The sequence below is a fragment of the Ahaetulla prasina genome, chromosome 2 (genome assembly GCF_028640845.1).
Source record: "Ahaetulla prasina isolate Xishuangbanna chromosome 2, ASM2864084v1, whole genome shotgun sequence".
NCBI classification, from domain to species: domain Eukaryota; kingdom Metazoa; phylum Chordata; class Lepidosauria; order Squamata; family Colubridae; genus Ahaetulla; species Ahaetulla prasina.
The window spans coordinates 270932958-270953127 of NC_080540.1; the positions used below are offsets into that span (position 1 = coordinate 270932958).

Consider the following 20170-nt stretch of genomic DNA (forward strand, 5'->3'; position numbering starts at 1 on the left):
TGGGACTAGAACCAAAATACTAAATTTCTGGTTCCCCTGGTTCTCCTAATTTCTTCACGAGGAACAAATGAATGGCGCACAAAACATGGTTGATCTTGCATCCTCTCTTTCTCCAGAGACAATCGAAGGAGCTGATCAACTTGTCAACTCCTTAGCTGCAAACATTGACTTTGCATCTGTCCGTGTTCTTGAGGAAGTTCCCGAACCCAAGAATAATTTCCAAGTGTTAGAAGGTTTCTTTTTGTCTTGGCTAACATCAGTGTTCTTTGACTATACAATCAGCAAAGCACCAAGTAAAAATGGGGTTCCTATATGAAGCCATGGCTCTCACAAAACAACATTATTATTTGGCTCAATTTGCCAATAAAGCACCTAGATGGTCTTCCAAGTGTATTCTACAAATAGTTAAGTGAGAAGCATAAATTTTGGGCTGAGTGGGTATCATTATATCTGACAGAAATCAAACACCGTATTCTGCAATAAGAATATCATGCCAACTATCAAGCACAGAAGTGAGAGTGCTTGGGAATACTTTGCTTACTTTGAATCAAACAGATTATCAAGCCATCTGTCTGTCAGTTGAAACTCAAGCATGAGTGTACAGCAAGACAATAAGCAAAAATATACAAGCAAGTATAAAAGAAAATTAATACAATGTTTTAGAAGGGCAAAGTCAGTTGACAACAAATTACCACAAAAATGCTGCAGCAGGACTTGAAACAGTTCATGCTAGAAAATCTCACAGTTCACCATGGAGGAATGGGCCAACCTTCTAATACAGCAATGTGAAAAACTGTTCACCAATTATAGGAAGCATCTGGTTGGAGTCATTGCAGTTCAAAGTAGTACAACCAATTACTGAACCTAAAGGACAATTACACTGCATGTGGATTTTTTGGTAAGGTACCTTGGTGTTATTTGTATACAGCAGCAACATCTCTTAACGTTTAGTGACAAAAGTTATGCAAAAAATTCAGAAACTCCAAAACGGCAAAGATTTTTTCCCCACAAAACTATACCTTTGAACAATTCTTATGGGACTTCTCTGTTGGATTCCAATGCCAAAGATAATTCAGTGCTTATTCCCACTGCTTTTCAGTTTCTTATTTTTGTTCTCACTTCATTTTGAAATCCATTACTGTTTCCTTTGCTATTCTGAATCTTCATTTCAGTTATATGCCTAACATTTCTTTCTTTCTTTTTTTTTTAAGATCGTTGAAAATGCTTGATAGGGGGATAAAAATACAGGTCCAAAATATTTGAACAAACTGAACTGAAAGGTAAACTGTGCATTGTAACATCTACAGGTTACAAAAAAATTTCCAACCTGCAATTTCAAATGTTGTCTGAATGATATAGCAACAGCAACTGAATCTCCACTAATGCTCCTAGAAAATAATGGCAGAAACGTTAAGAGACAAGGTGGGATTATTCCTGTTGTATCATCCACTCTACTGTTCAACATTACCCCTAGCTGAGGTGCTTGACCTTATCACCTGGTTAATTTCCCTTACTTACTGCTGGAGAATTTATTTATTTAGCTTCTGAGCACTGTAATCTACTAGGTCTAGTGATGGATAACAACCAACCACAACCAACAAGTTGGAGTTGTAGCTTATAGAGTCCATTTTTATTTAATAGAATTTTATTGGCCAAGTGTGATAGGACACACAAGGAATTTGTCTTGGTGCATATGCTCTCAGTGTACATAAAAGAAAAGATACCTTCCTCAAGTTACAACACTTACAAAACTTAATGATAGTCATAGGGTACAAATTTAAAGATACAACACTTAATGATAGTCATAGGCTACAATTAAGCAATCAGGAAACAATCAATTAAAGTATAAATCATAAGGATATAAGCAACAAAGTTACAGTCATAAGTGGAAGGAGATGGGTGATGGGAACGATGAGATTAATAGTATAATAATATACTAATAGTATATTAATAGTATATTAATATACCAAGTTGTGGCTATTCTTGAAAAGGATGACTGGCTACAGTCATGTCTTTGTCACACCATGGCTGGATTATTGCAATGCATTATATATATGAAGTGGGTTCGCCTTCAAACTGATTCAGAAACAACAGCTAGTGCAAATGGGTAATGCTTGAGAATCATTACAGCCATATTGCAACTTTATTTCTGGAACTGCACTGTTTACTATTTTGTTTCTGCGTTTAATTCATGCTACTGGTTACTACTATAAAGCCTTAGAATATAACTTGGGTCCTGGATACTTACAAGACCCCCTACCTCAAATATGCTGCCCATCTGGCACAAAACAGCAGAGGACATGGAAATCACTACCCTTTGGGAGATGGGCAGAAATTAGCCTTCTTTGCAATGGATCCTTATCTTCTGAAATACTCTGCCCCCCCCAAAAAAAATTAGGATGGCTCCATCCTTGCTTATATTCAGGAGGGCAGTCAAAGCACTGTTTTTAAACATAGCCTTTAAGGAAAGATTACTGTTGCTATGTCTAAGTTATAGATGTGCTATCCTGCAAGGTTTTTTTAATGAAGGGCAGTGAACTTTTGGCAACCAGCTTCAACAGAAAACAAAATTCTTCCTGGTTTGTTTTCACAAGGTTGAGGAAAATTCAATAAAGTTATATAAATTTCAGCTGGCATTAACTTTAGAAGTCAAGTCATCACAGCCAATATGAAAATTTGGGGAGGGGGGTTGTTTGTTTTTTACTAACAACCTGTGTGTGACTGAGTAAAGAGGTTGTTCTTTTAACTGGTAAAAGTGGTTGCAGGTGCCCAGGACATGAATCTCTGAAGCACTGAATATTTAAGTAATAACTTGTTATGTTTTTTCATGATTCCATTATTATTGGTTATATTATACCAGTTATGAGTCACTTAAAATCCATAACTGAAATAATAAATATTTGTAAACAAACATAGGTAACCTATAGGCATTTAATAAGACTGTTCATAGACCGTGCAGTCAGTTGTTTTCCAGCATATCTACCTACAATGGACCTGGCCCCAGAGGCATGCGATGCCTGAAAAATCAACCTACGGTGAAAAGTCAGGCTCATAAAAAGACACTAAATCTATGCTGAAAATGATTATCAATAGTCCTCTTAAGAGGCACAGAGATGAAGCAGTGCAATGTGCAAACAGTCATCATCCCTTTATACAATTTCAGCCAGTTGACAGCAACAGACTCACACAATTGTGATGACTGTGTGCATTTGCTTCTTGTTTTAAATCTTATGCTTCCTACTTGAAAGAATCCCTAAATTCAACAGAAGAGCAAGGAGCTGCCATTTCTGCAATTATTATTAAATGATTAAATGATACAATAAAAAACAATCTGCCACAGTAGCAGGGCATTCTTGATATATGATTATAATGTGCAGACATATTTCTATTTATTTAGCATTGCAAACACGATAGCAGACTGTCAATTTAATGGTCAGTTTGTTGGTGTTTTATTCTTATGAAAAATCTAGGTAAAATAACAGAAGTTTTGATTACCGAATCATGCAGTTGGAAGGACTATTTAGACCACTGAGCCAAACTCCTTACTCAGTACAGGAATTCAAATTAAGACATCCCTAATAGCCTCTATATAGCCTCTGACTGAATATATTAAATTAAGACCAGCCCATTATCCTGCTAGATAATCGGTCAAACTCCTCTCATTGTTTGAAAGTTATTTTAAAAAACAATCATAAGTTACCTTATTGTAACTTCAATTCTGAAATAAAAGATAAAATTTTGATCTTCTTTCTGTGAAACATATGAGAATCAGCTTGGTCCAGTGATTAAGGCACCAAGGTAGACTGAGTTCTAATCACATTTTAGGCATGAAAACTAGTGTGGTGACTTTGGGCCAGTCAACTTACCTCATAGGGTATTGTTGTGGGGAGAATAAGAGGAAAGATTGTTTGCTGCCTTGAGTTATTTATTAAAAAATAAAGGTAGGATATAAATAAACATCTTTTCAGATATATGAAAAGTTATCATAGCTCTACCCTGTTTCCCCCCCAATAAGATCCTCTGATAATCAGGCTTTTGAGCGCATGGCAATAAAGCCGAGCACTTATTTCAGGGTTCAAAAAAATATAAGACAGGGTCTTATTTTGGGGTAATTATTTTCTTTCAAAACATCTTAAATACCATGGGTGTACCATGAGCCATATTTTCCCCTCCCCCATTTTTCTTACAAACTTGCCTAACAAACCATTTGAAATTCAAAACCTTGTAACAATATTATAGACACCAATTTAATAAACTGTTAGGAGAGAGATGTTGTCCATTAAATGTTGATCTGTGACATTTGCATCAATTTATCATGTTTGGAATTACATTTTACAAATGGCATCATTTGTAGTAAAATCTTCATAGAATTAATCTCCTAATTACTAGTGTCCATATAACCAAAAATTGTCCATCATATAAAATTGACTAAACAAAGGTTTTATGGCAACTTTCATTTAGTCTAGGTTTTTCTTTCCTCTCCCTTGTATCAACTTGCTACTGTTTATTATTTGTGTCAAGTTACTGTTTATCTTTTAAATGTTCTGTTTTTCCCTTTTTCTTAATGTATAGCTTTTCTGTTAAATATATTTCCATATACAACTATTTCCTTTCAAAAAAATTCCTTAGAAACAAAACTGTTTAGCAATGTGCTTAAATCTACACTTTTAAAATCCACTTTTATAGACTGAAAAGAACTAGAATAGCCTATGAAATTTTACTTCAAATTTGTGCTTTTCTCTCAAACACTCTTACAAATATCTTTGTTAATAAATATACTAAAAATAGTTGTATTCAAAAATCCACTGACATGTAATTTAAAAATATTGGCAATGATTCAACGGTATGGCCAGAAAAATGAGTTTTGTTCCAATTTTTCATTTCAGTAAAGTAATCCCTCTCCGAAGTTGAAATTGCTGCTATTGCAATTTTACTGCCATTTAACAATAGCATAGATGCTGCATATAAATTACATGAACTGGGACCAATCTCAGAAGAGAAACTCAGAACACTTCTTAGGCAAAAATGTTCAGGCCCCTTCACATGGTCAAGTGTTAGCCATTTTAGTCTCTTGTGATTGCCCTACAGTATATTGTAAGCATAAAAATGCTTACAATAAGGATGATAGGATTTTTCATCTGGTGTTGGAGGATAAAACTAGAGTAGCTGTTTTACTGTAGGGCAATCACAAGAGATTTCAAAACAAGCCATTAAGCTACAGGAGGAAAATAGGTATTTGGCTACAAAACTATGCATACTGATGTGGTCCTAAGAGAGCTCCAATGAACATAACAAGAAAACCTTTAAATATGTATCACACTTTGCTAAAGAGTAAGGGGACCAGACATGCTTGTTTAATAAATGGTTAAAGGATATTTTTAAGGCCTAAAGATAAACTTGCTCAATACAAGGTCACTTATCCATCCCTCTATCCACCTCCCTACAGCAATGTTTTTCTCACACTGAGCCTTGAACCACATCTAAGACACACAAGAGCAGCCACTGTTTTCTGCTATTGAAATAAGGAATCATGTCACACATCACTGAGACAATTGCTGTGAGTGGAAGGAGGATTAAGAGAATCCAAGTAATAAAATAAAAAATTGCAAAACCAGGGAGTGTTTTTTCCTCTGTGAAATGGAAGAGGATTTGGGAATATGATAGAAGTGTATCAGAGCAAGTACTTCTGGAAAGGGAAGCATGAACTCTAGAAAAAAATCAATTAAATGAAATATATATTTTTGATAAATATGGTGCCAGTACAATCCCTAAACACCTAAGTCTTATTAAATTGTCTGTTGCTTCTGACTCATTATCTTCCAAATACACTTTACATTATATAAAACATTATTCAAGAAATCCCAACATTATTCAGGAAATCCCATTATTCAGGAAATACATTATATAAAACATTATTCAGGAATAATAATTCAGGCAAAACTCAGATTCAGCAAATTCTGTCCATTAACCAAAGTCCAGTTTGCTACAGTCCAAATATAACCTGTAAACCTAGCATTTAATTTATTAAACACTGAGACAGGGGAGATCTAAGTATCAACAGCTCATGTTATGTTATCTAGTATAGACATTTATATCACTATAATAAAATTCTAGGGTTAACTTACTTAAAAATAAATGTAACTGCTCCTTTATACTGCTCTTATTTCCCCCAAAAAACATTACATAGTTGTAATATTATTACAAGAAAATGCCTCAAGGAAAATTGACGGGAATGTTGCCCAAATCACTGTAAATCTACTTACTCCAGCCAAATTGATTTAACACAGTAAAAATGTTATGGAACTTGCTTTTCAGGCTAGTCATTCAGCCTGAGCATATGGGGACTTGCTAAGAGAATCAATGCATAAATATAACTAAATAAAAGCTACACTGAGGAATCAACTGATTAAATTTCCCCTATTTTTAAACCTAAGTAATTGTCTAGCTTCTCCACTTCTGTGAGTGTATTTGCTTATAAGCACTGGGCATATATTTTAAGAATTCCAGTAACACCAATGTCAACATTTTGTTTTCGGCAGAATTCTGAGGGTTATATTTTGTGGTTGTTTTTTTAAAAAAAACCTTATTTATGTGCATTGGATTAATTCTTAATCTCAAATCCTGTCACTGAAGCCCATGAATCTGAAGACCATTTTTAAGATAATATAAATATGAAACTTTAATGACAAGAAAAAAAAACCAGAAAAATAATTTGTATAAGAGAATATCATTATATAGAGAAAACTATTCTGATCCCCAAAACAGCCCACTGACATATGAAGTCAACGTTTCTGTATCTGGATGGCTGAATCCTAATTTTATGCTCCATGCCAAAGTAATAGAATTGTCTCTAAAATATATTTTCATATAAAAATAAAAAAATATCACTTCAAATAACAGAATTAAATAAAAAATTAATATACCATGTAGTAATCACAAAGAATATGCAGGATGGCACAATACTGAACACATGGCAAAATAATCACAGTATGTAACAGAGCTTTTAAGCTAAAAAAAGGCCTTGACATATAATAAAATCAGCATACATGCATTCTGATTAGAAGGCAAGACATTTTTAAAGAACTTCTCAGGGGCCTAAGAAAAAGAAATGCATTAGTGCTTTTTTAAATTTTAAGATTAAGATTACAAATGTAATTCTGGTAGGAGTCAATCTTTAAATAACTCTATGAGTGTTCAAGGTTTTTAAGCAAGTATTATTAGTTTTAGGACTGCATCTTTTCAAAAATGATTCTGAAAGTCCTTCCCCAGTTCCTTGGAGCGGAGTACCTCTCTATTGTTTTGTTTTGTTTTGAAAGCCCACCCAAAATGCGCCATTAGAACAATAATAAAACTTTTTGCAAATTTCATCTAAATTATGGCTAATATTGGAGTAAGGAAAAGTTCAGAGGTTAGAGCTCAGTGTTCCCCAAAATTACAATATTATTAAATGCTAAGTCAATAATTTATCTTCCACTTCAGCTAATTTTTTAACTATTACAAAAGTGATATAAAAATTCACTAGACAATTCTAATTATGTTTACAAAAAAAGTACATTTGGAATTTTCAATTAACTATTTTAGAAAGTTAAGATAGCTATAAACCAATACAAAAATCTGGCTTTGTGAAAGTATTTCAATATTTTGAGTAAGGCTTTTTAATAACTAAGCTTCAACAGTTGTAAACCAGTCAACCATTTCAAAGTCAAAGGCTATGATCCAGAACTTCATCTGCACAACAAGATCCTACTGCCAACTATGGCAGATGGAGCTTTGCATTCTCACAGCTGGCAACAGGGAAGTCCTTGTGCACACAGGACTTCCTGGATAGATCATATAACTACTAAACTGGACAGCTAAGAAACTAAAAATTCCTAATCCTAGCAAATTTGTGTTTGCTTTTATTAAATAATCATATTTTAAATTTCCCCAGCTGATGAGGAAAGCTATAAAGCTCTGTTTCTCATTTTTTTTAAAAATAAGTCACATAGCTAAAAGTATCAAATTATTAATTTTCAATTTGGATTTTCTTCTGGCATTTGACTACAATGGGCCTAGGCTAGTGGTAAAATCAAATGCGAGGTGCGCGTGAGCAGTGCACGCCAAAAGGAGGCATGCGGTAAGTAGAACAAGAGCCGCATTAGGAACTCAAAAGCAATTGATTAGAAAGGTTAATAGGTCATCATTTTGTATTCAAATTTTAATCCCAAAAATTTGTCAACCTGATCATATTATTTAGAATTTTTAAGAATTAAAAATTTAAATGATTAATATTTACTATGGCATAAAACTATTAAAAAGTTAAACTTTAACATTAAACTCATCAATATGTAACTTTTTATCCTAGACTTTTTGAAGTTAAGGCAGCAACATGTAGTATATGATTGTGTCATGTATGCATGCAGAGTCCTGCCAGATTGGAAAGGCATGTAAACCACAGAAAATGTGATGTGAATATATGGACATTACAGTATGTGTACAGGCAGGAATATTTTTTTAAGGAAATGCTACCTTCTAAGGCCCCAAAAATACAGATATTCTAACAAAGTAAATTCATATTCACAAACTGTATCATATAGTAATTGGGCACTCTGTGAGCGAAAGTCTGAGCAGAGCTAACCGTAAAGTGGCCTCCCTTGGTGATCTGTAAAAACGACTTTAAGTCAAGTAGTTCCTGATGAATTTTTTCAGAAGGGGGTGAGCCTATCAGAAATAAATGATTACATTAAACAGTCATCTTCTCCATTCCAAACCAAACCAAACCATTTGTTCTTTGTTCAAATTTCTACACCAATATATATTTCTGCATTAGAGAAGGCAATGAAATTCAGCATTATGTTAAAAAATCTAGTTCCTCGGAATACATTATATGACATATTCCAAGATGTCCCAACACTGTAATAAGGAAAACAAAGACTAAAATAAGTGTCACATTCAAACCAAGCAATGGATGACTTTGCAGAAATAGAATATTCATTTAGTTTATAATATGTTTTACTTATTTATTCAGTTTCTCATTATACATCTAAAATCATGATTCTGAAATTTAATTATCATATTTTTCAGTGTATAAGATGCACTTCCCCCTCCAAAAGGTGGGGAAATGTCTGTGCATCTTATACAACGAATGTTGCCGAAGCCCCACCCACCTGCTGGCAAACAGCAAACAGGCCTGCTCAGTTTCAGCGCAGCCTGATTTAGCACAAGCAGCTGATTGGCAGTTGGATCGGCCTCCCAGAATACTGCCTATCAGCTGTTCCAGGCTGCAGGGATCACAACTACCCGTCACTGTCCATCGTTATTGCTGCCTATTGCTGCCTCTACGCACCCCATTTTCAGCCTCCACGTGTCCCATTTTCAGCCTCCACATGTTCCATTTTTGGCCCATTCCAGGGATAGACTGGCCAAAAATGGGACGTGTGGAGACAGAAAATGGGGCACGCGGAGTTGGCAATAGGTGGCAGCAACAATGGGCAGCAATGGGCAGTGGCGATCCCTGCAGCCTGGAACAGTTGATAGGCAGTATTCCGGGAGACCGATCCAACCACCAATCAGCTGCTTGTGCTAAATCAAGTTGTGCTGAAGCTGACCAGGCTGTTTGCTGTTTGCTGCAGGAGATAAATTGCTGAGAAGCAGATTTTTTCCCCTTGTTTTCCTCCCCAAAAGCTAGTTCTGTCTTATACTTTGGAGCGTCTTATAGTCCAAAAAATAAAGTACTGCTGTTTTTAATATGCCAACTGAATCTATCACCATCCACAAGAATGGAATTTTATGACTAGGATCTGGTGCCCTTCAAATATGTCAACTTTAGGACCGAAAAACTCCACCTGGTATGGTCAAATAATCCAAAATATGACCACATAATCCTGTCTATTTTAACACTGAGATCAAATGAGAGATCCAAATTCAGTTATTTTAACTAGTAATAGTATTACATTTTAGTTAGATTAAATCACTGAATTACCTCAATTAGTAGACCATGTTTAAAGGACAAAATCTGCTGAACAGGGATATATACCTTGCTTGAACAACACTATAACTGAAAGAGGACAGAGGGGGAAGGGAACAAAGTCTCTAAGAAGATCGGTGGAGAGGGTAACTGGCAGACTATACCACACTAAGTGCTGCTCATGAAGAGGAAGAAGGGAGATACTGTGAAGAGAGAGGCAATATGCCCTGCCATACCCACCAGTTTTTCCTACTTGCTGTGGTTGGGTTGTCACCCTTCAGTTTATCTGTCTATTAAATAAAGGGTGCACTATGATGTAATTATATCAGAAACAGAAGTTTTTTCTAGTTTTCAGGGACAAAAATGTTTCTGGTTTCTTAAAAAAACTTGCTAATAGGTTATTTAACATTTGGCCTTGCGACTGCTTTATATAGCACAGCAAGAATATACTAAAGCTGCAGGCATGAGAACAAACTTGAAGATTCCATTTTTGGAAAGGTGGTTTTTAAAAAGTCTGACATACCCCAAAAAATCAATACGCTTCTCCCATGATGCAGGTTCATGATGCAAAATTCTATAATCAAGGCTTGTAGATTTGTAATTATGGTATGTCAGCTACATTTAAAGAAGAGTGTTAAAAGATTGTTAAAGTTAAACTAACACAATTGCAATGTGAATTGTCTTAGTCTCATTCTAATCTACTGGTGTCAGTTTCATTTAATCAGAGAGAAACTATGGGCAAATGTCAGTACTACTTTCACATGTCCCTAATATACTACATTCATTTAGCAGCTTTTAAAGCCTCTGTGATATTGAAATAGCTAAAAAAAGAGAGCAGTTTAAAAGGAAAATGAAGACATTTAAAAAAATCAACATCTATTAGTTAAAGCAAAAATATTACACTAATTGCAGCTACTCTTCAGTGATATAAATAGATTCCACATCATTTCATAAAATCCAGCTATTAAGCATATAATAGGAATAACAATAACATTTAGGCTTATATATTGTCCCGTAGCGCTTTACAGCATTTTCTGGGCAGTTTACAATGTAGAAGCATTATTTGCATATTGCCCCCAATAATCTGGGTCCTCATTTTACTGACCTCTGAAGAATGGAAATCAACCTTGAGGATCAAACTCCAGGCTCTGGGCAGTTTGCCTGCAATACTGCACTTTAACCACTGTGCCACCAGGGCTCTAAGATAATTAATTACTGTACAATAAAAATACAAGGGCCCAAGAAGAGTAATAAAATGTTCAATTCATTCCTATTAGTAGAGTGATGGTTAACACAGATGAACTAGTCTGCCCACCCAAAAAAAACCTCCTACTTTCCCAAAACTGAATTCTGCATGCACTGAGCTACTGTGGAAGGACAGCTCAGATTTTCAAAACCAAATAATTTTGATTTTCAATATATAGCAAAAACCAGCCATTTCCTTTATCTGCCCATGAAAAATATATCCATGAGATTAGAACCTGTAGAATTATTGGATCCAATCAAAATGATGCCTGGTAAGACAAAAGGCACAGTGGTATTTCTCTACTAGTATTGCTTAAAGTTGCAAAGACAAATAAAAGTCAAACTGATATTTTAAAGAAATATATTTATGTTAAAGTATAGTGATGCAAATTATATTTAGACATATTTTCATTCATTCATACTACCATCAAGCCTTGAAGACTTGTCTCCCTAACCCTGGTCAAATTCTATTAGGGAAATTTAAGCAGAAGTGTGCAGGAGGTGTTTATGGATAATATTTATAAAAGTAGTCTATAACAGTTTTGTAAAGACTCTGTATACTGTACTCAGCATTACATTACTGTATATGATCCAAAATTCCTATATCTCCAGTGAAAATGTACAAGTGTGGTTGGTTGTGGTCAGTCCTTAATATAAGAAATATGTGGATAATATACTCAGTCATATGCTGGGCAATTCATCATCATTCATGGAATAAATCTGACCCAATGGATAACTGCAAGGAATTTATTTTGTGTCTCACCTTTCTCCTCTGGTAATTAACAAAATTTAACAGACAAAAAGAAAAGATAAAAAAATAAAAGATAAAATTAAAACAAATGTTGGCTAATTAACAATTAGAAACTTGACCAAAAAAAGGCACATCTTTAGATTTTCTAAATGCTGAGAAAGTGGGGTACAGAGTACATTCCGATACATAACGTCCTCTGCTATGAGCCAGAAAAATGGACCTTTGATAGCATGTTCATTTCAAAATAACCTTTCCAGCAGATTTAACAGCCAATTGGACTGTAAACTGATTGATGAAAAGTCAATATTAAGTTAAATTGCACCTGATAAGCAATAGGTCAGTAGTGCATGTATTTCAATACAATCATCATGATTCACATATCTCACAAAAATCATAGTGTAGTTGCTATATTTGGAACCAATGCAACCACTTCAAAAGGAGCATTAAAAGGAGCAAATTCAGGAACAATTAAGGGTTAAAAAAGACTCCCAGCTTATGAAACTACTCTTTAATGGGAGAGAATACCACAATCAGAATATAAATGCTGACAAATAACATTTTTGGATTGCTGGATTTAACCTTTCTAGGAAATTATCAAATTTAAGGAGTATTTAACAGATTGACTGCTCTACTGCTCCTTACTTTGCAGAAGTAAGAAAGCAAAGTGTCATCAATATGACTACCCTCAGCATATTCAGATAGATGCTGAAGAATATTGGGGTCACTAGATGAACAGCCTGTGTGTCAAATAATTGATCTTCATCACCTTCTAAGCATAACTTGACAAAGTCATTGGGAGTTGATGGTATTCAAACTAGGAAAAAGCAGTGGTCATTTGGAAGGACATCACACTGAAAAATACTGAAACCTACCAAACAAGTCCAAAAGAACACTCACAGTGGCATTCCACAGAGCATTTATCCAATCAATCAAATCAGTTGTAGTTACATGCTAGTGGAAAATTCACTGAAATATGAGCAGATCAATCAGCATCATTGAGATGTGCCTGGTCCTGCAGCTATTATCTTCAGAAGTCAAATACTTAAAATTGGCTTAGAGATGCACTACTCTCCAGCTCCAAAGAAGGGTTTCTTCAGCACAGGTATTATTAGCTATGCATATTTTGAAAGTGATTTGGAAAAAATGCTTCAAGCTTTATGCAAACGCAGCACATTTCTACTATTACCTGCACCCTTCTTAGACTTCTAGAAAAATGCTTTTGTACTGGCCACTTCTGCAGCCGAATGGGATGTCAAATGGGCCTTATTGTATGCTAGATCTGATTATCTTGAAAGTTCCTCTACTGCCAATATCCTATTTGCTTCACTGTCAGAACCCTTATAAACGAACAAGGTGAGGTGGCCATATAAACAAAAACATCCAAATCTCTGATGTGTTTCAGTCAGAGAATTGACAATTATAACCAACAAACAATTGGGAAAATTGCCTAAGTGCATTTAAGAACCATCCAGATCCATCAGGCACTTAAGTCACACCATTTTATCTAGTCTTCTGTCCCAGCAAAGATTTGTTTACCTGCTTCCTACAAAATTATCACAATGGTATAGATCAACTAGTTATGGTGGAATAGAAATTTTATTCCCCAGTTCTAACTTCTAGAGCAGGAGTGTCAAACTGGCAGCCTGTGGGCCGGATGTGTCATGTGCAGGCCACACCCACCCCAGCTCCGTGAAGGCCAAAAATGTGATACGTGATACATCAAAGTGATATCAACATGACGCAGCGAACTTGACACCTATGATCTACGGAATACAATCGAGAAAATAAAAATTCCTTTAGTGAAAAACCAGCCTCAACAACTGGTCACAGCCATTATCTACAGTCAAAAAAGGACCATATACACTTTCCCAAAATTCTGTTAAGATCCAGAACAGACTGAAGAAACAGAAATAAAACAATTCAAGCAATGCAACTTTAAGCTGCTATCAGATATGAGGTTGGTTGTTTTTTTGGACAAGGAGGAGTTTCTTACTGGAATAGTGGTAAGCTGAGAAGATTAAGAAATATGTTAGTGAATGTTACTTAAAGAAAACACATTCAGAGAAATTTACAATAAAATGTTTGTGTTTTATGAATATATGCATACCAAGACTATGCAAATCATCCTTGAAGCAGAGAATTTTTTATGTTGTGAAGGCCTTTCCAGATTGTCGTTATATTTAAGTGCATGAAGAACCATATCACTTATCCAGCAGGCAAGGCAAATGTTTCGTTCTATGCACACACACGGAAAACCTATGAAAACTCTTGAGGTCTAGAAAGCAGCTCAGGTATGTACATACAAGCTAAGTATGGACTCTGAAACATACAAATCATAAATAAGCAAACAATTTAAAATACAGGAAGTCCTCACTTACCAACAACTACTTTACTGCTAAGCAACAAAGTTGAAAGGGGAAGCTTCATATGACTGTGCAGACTTAAATCAATTTCATTTAATTGAATCACCCCATCAGTGAATCTGATATTACATGACTGCAACTTGTGACTTCCTGAGGGCTTCACCATCGACTTTCAAAAGCCAGCTGTGAAAATCACAAATGGGGATCATGTGACTATGGAATGGTGCACCTATCATAAATGTGTGCACCCGTTACCAAGAGCTTGAATCATGGCCATGGGACCACTGCAACTTTGAGGACCATCATGGATCTCAAAAGTTCTATTCACTGCCCATCTTGTCAAATTGGCATTGCCAATGCCAGCTGAAAGATGTCCTAGACTATTCCCCCAAATGTGTCATTTTTGCCTGTATATATACATCAATCAGAAACCATACTCCAAAAAAGGGGGAGGGTCAGAAGAAAAAGAGTTAATAGGTGTTGATTAAAATTAATTGCCTGTAAAATAAGATATGTCATTTGTAAAACTAATTGATTCTCATCTGCATATGGCACTCATTCTCTCTCTCACACACAAAAATACACAACTACACATGCACATTTCCCTTCCCCCCCAACAGGAAGAGCCAATAAGGAAAGAACCCCCAGGATGAAGCTGTGATAAGAGAAATAACTGCTGTCCTGGAAAGGGAAAATAAGGGAACAAAACTTCCTGGAGGAAAAAAGAAAAAAGGGACAAAAAGGAAATATAACCTGTGTGTTTGTGTGTTTGTACATACATCCACCCACCTAACAAGCAGCCTCACCCAAGCAGAGGCTTGTTTTCAGATTTGCCAAGACACCTAGCTTTTCAGCAGCAATGTATGCAGTCCTTTGCACCTCATGCTTATACTTTTATTTTGAAAAGTTTCTAGTTATAGGAAGGAATGTTAAGAGAAGACCCTGTACTTTCAGGTATTATTGGGATTAAATACATTTTTGTTGGTGCTGAAATAAGAAAGTTGATACTGTATGTCTCTTAGGGAAGTGCATTACAGAAACTGGACAAAAATATTTTCTTCCCCATGACATGCTAAACCTACAAAAACTTCAACGTTTTGCTGCAGACCAAATTTTGAATTTGATTCATTAACTGATCATTAAGACTTTTCATAACCTGCTATAATATTAAGACTACCATTATAAAAGCTGGTGAACCCATGACAATATTGTTACTTAACTGTAACCCCTTTCTATCCTCCCCACCCCACTCAGAACACACAATTACACAACTGACCTGCAATTAGCCTTAAGACACAAGATTCTGAACAGAAATCAAAGTCTAATTTAGAAGAAAAGAGAACTGGATATAGATTAGCAAATGCTCAATCAGCATCTCTTACTCTTCACAAAAATGGGTATGAAGTAAATACATAAATATTACTTTATCATATTTGTATGTCACATGTTTGCAGCAAAGCTAATTCTTGCTTTCTTAAAATGATTTCCCACTCTACAAGCTAGAGAAATTGTCTTTGTTGTTGCATGACATTTACAAAACATGTGTATATGCACAAGATAGCTACACAGTACATTTCATACGTAGATGTGCTACTCTATGCAATAAAACTATTATTGCATTACATATGTCTTGAACATAACTGGAAGCCAGTTCATTTACAGTTGGAAATATGTTTTGACTATTGTATTATACACATTTAAATGAACATGGAATAACAGTTAGCTGTAACTATGCAAACAAAAATCACAAGAAAAAGTGTGGATAGATTACAACTGACATTTGTGAATCAAGCAACTTTTGCGGATGTACTCCAATCATCATTAGTAACTGTGGCAAAGAATCTGGACTATACATTTAATACAGGTATTAAGTAGAAAAAGCATTCTGGACCAGCTAGCTTCTCTATGACCCTTCAGATACACTGGAATAACATTTTGTCTCTATAAAGACAGCACAATCAGTGGGGGGAAATGGTAGTTCAGTCTATCCAGACAGCTGCAGGTCATCAAAGGCTCCATTTACCTTCTCAGTTGTCGGGGAAACAAATATGTATTTAAGCTGTGGATAATCACCAAAGCTGTGTCTACAAAACAGTATATGAATAGGGCAGGGATAGGGATGGAAGGGACAGGGACAGAAATAGAATAACAGAGTTGGATGGGACTTTGGAGGTCTTCTAATCCAACCCCCTCCTTAGGCAGGAAAACCCTATACCACTTCATAATAACTGCATATTCTCTCGCTGCTAAATAGAACCTGCCCATGAAAACAGGCCTTGTCTTTAAAGCAAAAGGTGGAAGGGGAAAAATTCAAATTTGCTTAGCGAACAAACCTAGAAATGGGAGCGACAGGTTCAATTTCACACTCGGCCACCGACCAATCAACGTCTCTTAATTTAACCCTCCTCGCAGGACTGTTGTACGCAGGGAAAGTGGTCGAGCAAAAAAAAAAAACCCGACCTAATATACACGCACATAAGGGCCATATAACAAGTTGATGCTGCTTCCTCCTCCTCTAGCCAACGTGTCGGTATAAGGCAGTTAAATCGCGGCCTTGAGAATTTCACTCGCCGCCTGGAAAAAGCAACTTCACCTCCCCATGCCAGGCTCCCTCGGGGTACGAGGCCCTCCTCTTCAAATACTCACCGTTTTACTACGCCTGTTTTTATTTTGATCTGTCTGACGCGAGGGTCGGCCATGGGGAGACGGGGGGAGTAAGCGAAAAGGTCCAGCAGCGGCGACGAAACGAAAAGCTGATATAAAACAGGTAACAAGGGAAGAGAAACCCCACGACCAACAGCAAGCCAGCGTTCAAAGGGTAAAGCGCATGCGCGACATAAACGTATTCCCTAGGATTATTGCCTCCGCCTCTCAGTGGACTGTACCACTGAAGAAGGGGGGGGGAGAGAGAAAGAGAATTTAGAGGCAAGGATAGGAAATGATGGATGATCTTTGGAAAATAAGCTTCTTCCCCCTGGAGCTGTTCTACTGCAAATCTCGTTCTGCCCAAATAAAAAATAAACTGCGGAAGAGCAGTTTGATGTTGTAAGTCCCAAATCTTACCCCACTACGGTAATAATAGATCGCCTTAGAGAAAAATACAAGTCTTGGTACTACACCGTAGTTTGCTGAATCACGGTTTGTTAGTCATGCTTCAGTGGTGGAATTCATTCAACGTCAACCTAAAGTTATAAGCAGGCTCCTAAACGCAAATACAGAAATATAATGATTTAATGTTGCCAATAGCAATAACTCAAGAATTGCAAGCACTATATTTAGAATGGTCTTATTTTTAAAAACTGCCTTTGTTCCATTTTTTCACTTTTGAAAATCCTGATAATTGTAAATGGAGGATGGGTAACAGAATTCCACCAGATCCTTGTATGAGACAGGGTAAGTATAGGGTAACAGCACAATTTCGTAATATCTAGTCAGATGTAAGTACAATACTTCTGATTCTGTGAAGTGGGATTCCAAATAAAATTTAGGCTATAAAAGTATAGCTCAGAGTTTTAAACCTTGGCAACTTCAAGGGGCAGTATTCTTTATTTTTCCTCCTTTTTGTCTAGCTCCCGGTTTGTTAACTGTACTAAGGCTTGCTGTACCTGCCTTAGGTTTTCCTGGCTTTCCATACAAATGCTATCAAGGGCCAATCTTGTTTAAATTTGTCAGATTAACCAAGATCAGTTAGGCATACAATACACAAAATTAAATGAGTGTTACTCTCTCTTACACCTATAGCTCTCCAATATGTTCTCTCAAATTCCTACCTTTCGTTTCTTTTTCAAAGCAGATGAAGGCACTTCAAAACAATGGTCTGTAAATATCCTTTTTTAAAATTAACATTATTTATGGGTTCTGTGTGGATCTGAGAGGCATTTATGCAAGTATAATTGGATTAGAGGATGATGCTTGGCATTATAGCATATCTTTAAAAGCAATATAGCATATCTTTAAAAGCAATAAAGCCTGGTAGATACCATATCTACTAAGTTTAACTCATAGAATCATCTATTGTAATGTCCTTCCTGTCAAAGACTACTTCAGCTTTAATTGCAATAATACAAGAGCAACCAATAGATTTAAACTTAATGTCAACCGCTTTAATCTAGATTGCAGAAAATATGACTTCTGTAACAGAATCATCAGTGCTTGGAATACTTTACCTGACTCTGTGGTCTCTTCTCATAATTCTAAAAGCTTTAACCAAAAACTTTCTACTATTGACCTCACCCCATTCCTAAGAGGACCATAAGGGACGTGCATAAGCGCACAAACGTGCCTACCGTTCCTGTCCTATTGTTTTTCTTTTCTTCTATACCTTTATATACTATATAACCTTTCTGTATGATAGTTACATATATTGTTGTGACAAAATAAATAAATAAATTAGTGATGGACAAGCTCCATTTCCTTAAAGCAAAAGAAAAAAAAAGTTCAATGTTTTTTCCAGGTGGAAGGAGAAAAAGCGGGGGTGAATGGGTGGTGTATGTGTGTAGATTCTCAGACTCCTGCTGCTATGTGCCTCTCGGACACACATAAGGACAATCAGTTGCCATAGGTACTAGTGGCTCTCCCCCACACACTGTGCTTTAGAAAACTTGCCCCTTTTTGCCATTAGTTTCTTATAGAATCCTATCAGGTTTCTGAAGAACATAGAATAGAATAGAATAGAATAGAATAGAATAGAATAGAATAGAATTTTATTGGCCAAGTGTGATTGGACACACAAGGAATTTGTCTTGGTGCATATGCTCTCAGTGTACATAAAAGAAAAGATACGTTCATCAAGGTACAACATTTACAACACAATTGATGATCAATATATCAATATAAATCATAAGGATTGCCAGCAACAAGTTATAGTCATACAGTCATAAGTGGAAAGAGATTGGTGATGGGAGCTATGAAACGATTAATAGTAGTGCAGATTCAGTAAATAGTCTGACAGTGTTGAGGGAATTATTTGTTTAGCAGAGTGATGGCCTTCGGGAAAAAACTGTTCTTGTGTCTAGTTGTTCTGGTGTGCAGTGCTCTATAGCGTCGTTTTGAGGGTAGGAGTTGAAACAGTTTATGTCCAGGATGCGAGGATCTGCAAATATTTTCACGGCCCTCTTCTTGATTCGTGCAGTATACAGGTCCTCAATGGAAGGCAAGTTGGTAGCAATTATTTTTTCTGCAGTTCTAATTATCCTCTGAAGTCTGTGTTTTTCTTGTTGGGTTGCAGAACCGAACCAGACAGTTATAGAGGTGCAAATGACAGACTCAATAATTCCTCTGTAGAATTGGATCAGCAGCTCCTTGGGCAGTTTGAGCTTACTGAGTTGGCGCAGAAAGAACATTCTTTGTTGTCCTTTTTTAATGATGTTTTGATGTTAGCTGTCCATTTGAGATCTTGCGATATGATAGAACCCAGAAATTTGAAGGTTTCTACTGTTGATACTGTGTTGTCAAGTATTGTGAGAGGTGGAAGTATGGAAGGGTTTTTCCTAAAGTCTACCACCATTTCTACGGTTTTGAGTGTGTTCAGTTCCAGATTGTTTTGGTTGCACCACAAGGCTAGTCGTTCGACCTCTCGTCTATATGCGGATTCGTCATTGTCTCGAATGAGACCAATCACTGTTGTGTCATCTGCGAACTTCAGTAGCTTAACTGATGGATCATTGGAGATGCAGTCATTGGTATACAGAGAGAAGAGAAGTGGGGAGAGCACACAGCCTTGGGGCGCCCCTGTGCTAATTGTACAGGTATTCGATGTGATCTTGCTTAGCTTCACCTGCTGCTTCCTGTTTGTTAGGAAGCTTGTGATCCACTTACAAGTCTGTTCCGGTACCTGTAGCTAGTTGAAAATTCCTGCATTAAAGT

The 20170-nt window shown here is 36.2% G+C and overlaps 1 protein-coding gene across 2 annotated transcripts in view; it reads right to left on the bottom strand.

The window, feature by feature from the left end:
* TBCA (tubulin folding cofactor A) overlaps positions 1-17129 on the bottom strand; it is a 33030-nt gene extending 15901 nt beyond the window's left edge. The window contains exon 1 of one of the 2 annotated variants that reach the window (XM_058169593.1): positions 16952-17129. In XM_058169593.1, coding sequence (XP_058025576.1) covers positions 16952-17004 — 53 coding nt within the window. In that variant the 5' untranslated portion in view covers positions 17005-17129. Of the gene's footprint in view, positions 1-16780; positions 16917-16951 lie in introns of those variants that run through there. The other variant, XM_058169594.1, reaches the window with a different exon arrangement.
* Between the last annotated feature and the right edge of the window lie 3041 nt (positions 17130-20170).